At 37.4% G+C, this 9,572-nt stretch overlaps 1 protein-coding gene across 1 annotated transcript; it reads right to left on the bottom strand.

Annotated features, from left to right (window-relative positions):
- Positions 1 to 2,303: 2,303 nt before the first annotated feature.
- LOC117866965 (short-chain dehydrogenase TIC 32 A, chloroplastic) lies at positions 2,304 to 7,785 on the bottom strand. The gene is made up of 8 exons (XM_034751269.1): positions 7,612 to 7,785; positions 6,888 to 7,125; positions 6,710 to 6,789; positions 6,311 to 6,461; positions 6,149 to 6,227; positions 4,217 to 4,289; positions 4,085 to 4,140; positions 2,304 to 2,688 (listed from the first exon to the last, which is right to left on the bottom strand). Exons 1-8 carry the CDS (start codon positions 7,727 to 7,729, stop codon positions 2,515 to 2,517), a joined length of 969 nt encoding a protein of 322 aa, XP_034607160.1. The 5' UTR covers positions 7,730 to 7,785; the 3' UTR covers positions 2,304 to 2,514.
- Positions 7,786 to 9,572: the final 1,787 nt, after the last annotated feature.

Here is a 9,572-nt window from a genome sequence, read left to right as displayed (position 1 = left end):
TGTAGCAGTGTCTTCTACAAATGGAAGGTATGAGACATGCATCTAGGAAAAATGTCAATGCAGTTAGTTTAGTTACTAAAAGAGAAAAATTTGTGAGGTAGATGTATAATTTTATTTAATTTTAAGCACTTCCCTGAGCTACAATGTTTATTCAAATATTTCCCGTGCTCTTGTTCTGTTCACCGAGCTACTCCACGGGGGAAAGAGTTGGTAAGGGCGGGAACTGCTCCATGACGAGTACTTGTAAGTTCTCAATTATTGGTCATTTGTTGCCAGGTATGTGTTATTAAAACGGGTTTGTCTTGTTTGATGCAGAATCTTAATTGCTATCATCAGTGGATCTACCCAAACTAATCATGAACAGCTAGTAGTTGGGGACATGAACAGCCTGGCCTCTGAAGTACATGTAGTTTGGCAATTCGTCATTTGGGTTGTGGGACAACAGACAAGTCAGCTAACAGCATGCATGCTGATTTGAGTCAATTCCACCAGGGACTTTAATTCGACATCTTTTGTTCCTCTAGAAACAAAATAAAATGGACATTAATAAAAAATTATGATCCCAGTAGTTAAATCCTTGAGAGAACAAAGTCATGGATGAAAGATTCCATATATAAATGCAGCACTATACTTTTAAGATTTCTCCGAGCTTTTGGAATCTGTCGCGCGCGTAACTTGTATGAAAGATCCTCCCTTGTCTCTTTTGATTTTTCTGTACTCAATTGCGAGCCGTTGCACTTTAGGAAAAGAACAGAGCAAAGTGTTTATTAGTACAACTTAAAATCTAGCTTGCTTGTCTTATCTGATCATCTATTTCTCAGTACATAGTGTCCATAAAAGAAGGACATCAAGAAAAGAGCACAAGTGTTGATTAGTACAACTTAAACTAGCTTGCTTGTCTTATCTGATCATCTATTTCTCAGCACATAGCGTCCTTAAAAGAAGGACATTAGGAGTCCTTAATGCTACATCATCGTCCCAACTTAATTATATTGACTTATTAAGTAATTTTTAAACATATATTTAATTCATTTACAGTGAACAGGGACATGAACAAGTCACCTAACATGATGATTGGAACCAATTCTATGCAAGCGTGCCTTCCTTAGCTTGTACGTTCCTCTCCAAATAAAATATGACTGGCATGTAGGAGAAAAATATGAATACAGTACTTAAATTATTAAACAAGAAAAAATGGCAAGAAATTTATGCTGACCCACCAGTATGCTTTCAGGTCCTCCCTGATTAGATACACTATTTTTTTATTGTACCTTTAAATGAGTTGCCCAGCGTAGGAACGAGTTGGGAGTAGTTTTTTTGCCAAGCCGGTAGAATAAAGTTTTTAGGAAGCGCGTTCCACGCGATTGCTCAAGTTCATAAACACGGTTCATCTTTCCAGTACATCGATCCTTGTGAAGTACCGTCGTGTTCATCGCCGGGTTTCGCGGCCCATTAGAAGGAACACACCGGCACCAGCACTAGCCACAGCTTCCTCGTCTGCAAACGCACAATACGTGCGCACACGTTTTGATCCAATCTTTAATTATGTTTTCTTAGATCGTTGTTATGTTTTCCCTGTTGCTATTAGAGAATTGCATGCTAGCTAGGTTTTTCTCTTATCATAATTTATTTAATTGAGAATTTAATACTGCAATTGCCTAATATTTCAACATATATTATTGTGAGTGAGGAAAAAGCTCTCCATCTGGCTAGCACCATTGCTCGTAAAGTTATATCCATGCTATTCACTTACCTGGGCTTGCCACTAAGAACTGCAAGGCCTTCAGTGGAAGAATACATGCATCTGCTTAATAAAACTGAGAGAAGAATGCTGGGGATTACTCCTGTTTTGTTGTACTCAGCAAGACTGATAATGGTTGACTCTCTGCTTACTACCACTCCAACGTCCTTCATGGGCATATTTAAATTTCCTACTTGGGTCATCAACCAGATTGATGTTTATAGAAAGCATTACCTCTGGGATATATAGGGGAGATATAAACAGAAGGGCAGGATGTCTAGTTGCCTGGCAAAATTCTTGCAAGCCAAATATATTCGGACTAGTTTATAATCCTTGTCACTCTAAATATAGCATGCACCTTCGAGTTAATCATTTTACATGAAGCAAGGATAAAATTGTAAGATATAACCCTTCTACATGAAGCGAAGATGAACTTCGATGCAAGTGTAAGAGAGATGCTATGTATACGCGAGCTCGTTCAATGTGGGAGTTGGGCCATAAGCAGAATTTAGACAGTGTCACTTCAAACATATCACCTCCGAGTTAACCGTTATACATGAAGTGACAATGTAAGTGCAAGTAGGGTGGCATATGTGGGCCTTTTCCATGTAAGGAGTTGGGTTGTAAGTAGAGTTTGGACACGGGGTTTTATGCAAAATGTGTATCCGATCCATACATTCGACCCAATAAAAACATAGTGACAAGACATTATTATATATAATGAGATAACATTAACAAGGCCTCTATATCCACAAATGTCTTACACCTTCATATCAATCCAGTTTCCTTCTCCTGACAAGTTCTTCACTTATGTGCCAAACCTTCTTTGCTAGTTGTTCATCTTCTGCTAATGCCGAAGGGGTGGCCTCATTGCAATCTTCAAAGTACTTCCCAGAAACATCTTCAACATTAGGATGCAGAGCTAGGTAGCAAGTAGTAGCTGCTCCCTACAATATTGTTGATGTAATCATTTAGATGAGGGGAGAATTCTTGAGACTAAAATGAATTCGATTGTCAGAGTAAAGTATAGTGGTGGACACTAAACTTGCTTGGATGTGTCACCTAGTAGGCCCCCAAACTAAATTTGCTAAGTGGATCATCACTGAAGGTCCATATCTTCTTAATTAATGTCTAACCCCATACATGGCATGCTCACCATGCACCATCTTGATACTATATGTGGGATACATCTATAAGTTAGTTGATCATCCCAACTCTCAACTCTTCTCCGCCTTGCTCCCATATCGCTCTATAGTGTGTGTCATTGGAATTTTTATATGTTTATAGACTCCATAGAGATGCCATGCATGCAGTAGGATCAACACCTATAGTGAACCGATTAGTAATTTGGAGATTTAAAACTTTGAATTAATATTTTGCAGATTTAGCTGCACCCCAGAACAAGTTCAGCGACCTCTTGTGTATTTTACTTAGAATCAACAAGCTGTCCACTTGGTTGCCTATCGATCCATGAATACACTCCCCAGGATCAAGGAACCTTGTCCAGGCATAAAAAAGACACATAATTTTTACTAGAGCTAGATGTCTGTTCATTCTGAACCTTGTTATCCTGGGCCTTTGGCAACTATTTCGATATCTTGATGGCTTTTAATGAACAATTTTTAACAACAAAGTTGTAGAACTCATCGAGTGCAATAGTTATAATGTAAAATATTTTTTATTTCAATGTGATATGTATCAATTATAAAGGCGTGCAATAGTTCTAGTGATACGTTTTAAGCCTTGTATAAACTCTAGTGATGATTAAGGTTGTATAATATTGTCTCACTTTGAGAATTTACCAATATCTTGTGAAGAAGCATTTTTTGGTGACTAGAAATGGTCGAGGTATGTCCTATATCATGTCAATTTTGAGGTTCTCAATATCATGTCAAAATACATTTGTTGTGGTGGCAATGACACTCAAAGCGTGTTATAGTGTCACTTTGAGTCATTCCTAATATAATATTGGCTCGTAACACACTTTTAGGTGGTAGTGTTCAGATGATTATGAAAGAACTACCATGGAAGTGTGCCTGGATGGCCTATTTATTGTAGTGCCACTGCGGGTCATGTTGCCCCTTTTTTCCTATTCAGGAAGAACTCTTCCTCCAGAGAATATGAATGCTTTAAATTTTTATATGATGACATCCAGTTAAACTTATAGTTAACACACACGTTCTAGATTAAGATACCTTCGACAGAGATATAGAATACAGAAGTAATGATCCTAACTCTACTGTAATCACTCATAATGACAGGTCGTCATATATAGAAGGAGCATATCGACACAATAAAAGAGAGAATAGGAAAGACACACCCAATGTCAAATATGTAGTTTACCTGGGGTATGCTTTTCCGACATAGTTTCAGAAAAGAAAGAAGCAGATCTATTAAAGCTGCAGAAATCAACCACATCGTAAAACATACTTTAAGTGTATACAATGTACAATGCAAAGTTTTCAAGAGAATTACTGCTGTTCCTGCCAATTTCAGTCTTGATTAATCCAGGGTGTAAAGAATTTGCTGTCAGGTTGCAACCTTCCACCTGAGAAAAACATCGAGGATAAGAATAATAACAGAAACTTGTTTCTTGCAAAAATTATCACACCATTAGCTAAGTGTTGGTGCTCAATACACAAGCATTTCAATACATTGCAGTGGTAGTTCATATCATAATCATATACTATGTTCCACTTGGTGACCGGTATTAACCCAACTTTGGTGTATTTTGTCTATGTTGGAGTATATATTGAAATATTAACACAGCTTTTCTTCAAGACGAAGGCATCATAAATATTTGATGGCTCCAAGAAGATGAAATGAAATACCAAAATGAGGAAGCTAGGAATGACAAAAGATCTTGATTTGATGTTCCTAGACAATCCCATAGATATTTGCAAGGATTAACCCACATTGAAGACGTGGAATACCTTAGAATATTTTTCAACTGACTCGGTGAAAGTGCGAAATCAGATATACTCAGATGTCAGAAAAGAAGCAATCCGATTGGAAGTATGCAGATAAACGGTCAGGAACTGACAATTAAAAGCAGGAACAACAAACCATATAACCACTTCAAATGTTCAACTCAACACAAAGGATATAACTATGATACTACCAACTACCCAATGCATAGTAGATACCGCAGTACCACCTCATACTTGTTACCTCAAAAAACATAGGGCCCCGTGGCCTCCTTCCTTGAATCTGCAGGAGCTTCTGGTGGTTGTGCTTTGGCAATGGCAGTTCGGATTGGAGGGGGAAAGAGTGGGTGGTGGTACTAGAGTTTGAGAACGTTCGTGTGAACTGTGGGAGCCCGCGGGCATGAGGTGGTTTCAATTTATTTGCCTGCGCTCTTGAAGGCATGTTTGGTGGGCTCTGACTCATTTTAAAATGGTTTTGGCTTTGGATTCAACAGTGAAGCAACTTTTTTGGTTGAGCTGAATCCATTTTAGAAAACTGTTTGGCAAAAAATAACTTAACGTGATAATGTGGTAATTTTAAGAACACTATAACGGTTGGGGGATGAAGGAAGTCCTTTCTAACGTAAACCACTTTGAGGCTTCACGTGGGCTTCTTGGATGAAACTGTTTTTTTTTTATATGTATGGTAGGGCTACACCAAAAGCTATTGCAGCAGCCGGTGGAGAAGCTTTGGTCCTTAGACTTACACCTATCGGCAGGAAGCTCCGCTACTTGATATTGAAGCACACGCTGAGTGCACATTGCAAGCCTTTACTCTCAGGCGAAAGAAAAAAAACTGGGATATCTCAGCTAATAAAAATGGGAATGCGAACTCGGTGGGGAGACCCTCGAAACAATCCCAATTTCATCACATTTTCAGGGTTTTCTTCCAATTCCTGATTTTCCCATGAATATGGTATATGGTGCCAAACAGTACATGATTTTTCCTTTAGTACTTTATTCCTACTCCCACAACTATCAATTTGTTAAATTTACCCCTGTGGTCCATTTAAAACCCTAGTTTATACAATTTTCAACACTACGGATTACTTATTATTAGATAAATTTATCTATCATAATAATTATGAAAAAATAATAATCACCTAAACACTGCACTTTTGCACGGAGAAACAAAAAATCAAATGCTATTAAGGTAAAACGGACCAATTAACATAGTGTAAATTGAATGAAAAAAATAGTTTATGGGGTTATCAAGACTTCAGCCAAAGTCAGGTGGAGTAATTTGGACTTTTCCCTTCTTCATATAAGTCAAATGGAGTTGAGTTGGACCATTAAATATTTTGACATGTCTCTGTAGTGTAGTTTTTTAAAATATATGGAGCTTCATGCACCTATTTATATTACATGAAAAAAAATAAGAGGAAACCACTTTATGTTTTGGATGCAGTAAAATGTAAGAAAAGGAGCTAACGTTGCAAACCTGAAAACGCCTGGATAACTCCTTGGCATGAAGAATGTTGGCTAATTTGGAATGAGGATATGCCAAATACCGATTGAACCTATCAATTGCAGCTTCATATCAGAAGGATAACAATTAACCATACATAGTATGTTAACATCAGTGGAATAAAGAGATACTGACTTGCGTTCATCTCCCAGCTTCTCTATATCGAAGTAAGAGCCATTGCACCTATGACCCGCGGAGGATACATTAATGATCCTCCCTTGAACTCCTGTTTCTTTGGCTGTCGCTTTCATCTTTTCTAGTAGCAGATCCGTCAGAAAGAAATGCCCTATGAAAATGTTGAGTCTGGAGACGTTAGCTTTTACCGTACATGTTTCTCAGAAGAAAGAACAATTTTTGGATACTCGAATTGGGCTTGGTAGCAAAGCGATTATTTGACGAGGGTTTAAGACAAATATCTAAAAGAAAGCCAGAATGAAATATATATATATATATATATAACAAAAGAATGACTTTTATAGGGCTCCTACATTAAAATTTCTAAAGATATATCGTCTTAATTTTCAAACATCATACCAAGATGATTGGTGGCAAACTGCTGCTCAATCCCGTCTTCTGATGGCCGGAAAGAGAACAGTATTATCCCTGCATTATTTCTGCACAAAGGATTATTTCTTCTAATTAAGTGTGATCACACAAGAACTACCAGCAACGGCATGTCAAGAAAGTCACAGTTTTACATCTAGATGTTTACATGAGTATGTTGAGATGCTCGTGCAACGACATGAAGTGCTGAGCGAAGCGTTGGACAGAATCAAGGGAGCTCAGATCCATCTCCATAACATGGAGCCTCGAGTCTGGAATACCCTGACCCTGAGTAAGGCTCCGTTTTGCCCTCAGCCCGCTCTCCATTGTTCGAGCAGGTATGATCACCTTTACTCCCCTCAAAAGTAGGACCCTGGCAGTCTCTTTTCCAATTCCACTCGTTGCTCCTGTAATTTAAAAGACGAAAAGGTAAACGAAATAATTAAGTAGATGATTTTTCTACTAATTATTTATACTCATCACATTATAATAACATATTTCAATATGTGTTATAAGGCTGTCCTATATTATATACTCCACTAAGGTACTCATTCCATCAAAAAATGAAGTCATTCTAGGAATTTTATGACAGATTAACAAAGGTAAAATGATCTTGCTTGCACTATTTATTAGTCATAGTTAACACTATTTTTTCTATAACAGATTATCGGAAGAGTATATGTTCTATAGAAATATTAATAACAGATTATCGGAAGAGTATATGTTCTATAGAAATATTAATATTTTTATTTGTAGAAATATATGTTTTCTAATCACTCTACTAAACAGAATACTCGGACATGTATAAGCATTCCTACAGGAATCAAATCACTGACCTAGCACAGACATAAGGAAAATTTGCGGAAAAAAACATGTAACTAAAAAGGAATTACCTGTGACAATGGCCGTGAGATGGATGCCATCGAGACCAGCAGTGACCTCCTCCGCGGTTGACGCTGCACTGAAACCAGATGGCCTGGGCCTCCACGTCAAGCAGCCAAAATTTCTCATTTTCTGCTAGTATGTGTATAATTTGTGCGTGTGCGTACAGATGGTTTCTTCTGTGTGACTCAACTCTATATATCTCCTTGTGGTTCCTCATCAATCATTGGAGTCTCCATCCCAGCAAAATATGTTCATAAACAATTCCTTTGATGCTGACTAATACCTAGTTCAGTGCAGCACCAACTATACGTATCCCCATCCACATACGACATAATGGGAGAGTAAGATAGAGAATATGCTTACCTCCATATTTGTTTCGTCGTTGAAAGGTATGTAGGATCAAATCATCCAGATCAACTACAAGATGCCTCCTCGCAAAAATTCATAGTTGCAGGCCAGTCAACAGAACATAGCTAGGATTGAGACCTAATTGAAAAAAAAAATTGTGTACCTCAGGGAGGAATTTGAAGAATAATTTTGCGTCTAATAAGTACTGTATTCAGATTATGATTACAATCATCATGTTGGCTACCTTGTTGCACTACTAGAGGTAATCTAAAAATTGACAAACAAACAAAAATATTCCAGAGCCATTTAATTTGTTATCACCCCAAACACTGCAAATGAACTTATTATTTTTAGAAAATGAATCAATAAATCAATATATTTGGTTGTCGTTTCTCTCTTAATGACACTGTATTGGGATAGATTCTCAGATAAGACAAGGTTACATTTAAGTTGTACTATACTCTAATTTTATTTTCGTTTAAGCTAGCAGAACCGCATCTTTTGGAGCAGATCATAGCTGAGTGACAAATCAAAAGAGACAAGGATGGATCTTCACAGGTTGCAACGATAGATACCAATTCGCTACCCTACACGGGATAGCTTAACTTGTCATGAGAGTACCTCGGTGACATAATTGAGCAAAATGTGGTAGTTTAAAGAGAAGCATCTCATCAATGACTTTCTTCTCTTAACATGTAGCCACCGGAGTTGTGTTTTGCATGCATTCTCATTAATTATATTTCATTTCTAGTGGCAGACGAATTATCAAAAACACGGACGGAACTGATTCTGATCAGCATGGTACATGAAACTTGTGATGTTATTTGCCCGTTGGCGTTTATGACAAAACAATAATATTTTGAGACTTTCATCATCACTACTAGAAAACTCAGCATTCGTCCCGAGGCTTCCTGGTACTAATATGAGCATTGGTACCGGGTCTAACAGCTAGTTCCCAGTAGAGCCCCGTGACCTCCTTTAGTACGGGGTGGAGGCTTCACCTGGTACTAATTGGCAACCTTTAGTACCGGTTGAAGCCCTCAACTGATACTAACTATCCTCCTATAAATCATGCGTCTTCTTCCTCCTGCCCGAGCTATTTCCTCCAGCTCGAGCTTCATCCATTCATGTCGATTTAGGGTAGGTGCTGCCGGATTTTTGACCATTTTGTGGTGATTTCACTCATTCAAGTGTTCTCAAGGTTAGAAACTCCATCCTCCCTTGATACATGGTTAGTATACTAAGTTCTATGCTTTAGAGCTAGAGTAATTTGTGATTTTTAGAATAAGGTATAATGGAGAAATTTTTCATTTATATGCATGTGTTATATATGTCTGAGCTACAATTTTTGGGATGCTATGTTTCATATTAGTCAAAGAAATTGAACAATATGAGGTTAGAGGAATAATTTCATAGTTTAGTCCTTTATAAATATGAGCTAAATAAATTGTGGGGGAAAATAAAATTTGTTCATATTTTAGTCATTTGTAAATATGAGCGTGATAAATTGTGGTACATAGAGATAATAAGATTAAATAGAGGTATGTAATTAGTCATTTTTAGAATAAGCTACAATGGAGAAATTTTTTATTTATATGTTATGTTTGAGATAAATAAATTG

The sequence above is a fragment of the Setaria viridis genome, chromosome 8, assembly GCF_005286985.2.
Source record: "Setaria viridis chromosome 8, Setaria_viridis_v4.0, whole genome shotgun sequence".
In the NCBI taxonomy this organism is placed as follows: Eukaryota; Viridiplantae; Streptophyta; class Magnoliopsida; order Poales; family Poaceae; genus Setaria; species Setaria viridis.
The sequence above is the reverse complement of the archived record's forward strand: the minus strand, read 5'-3'. Positions and strand labels throughout refer to the sequence as shown.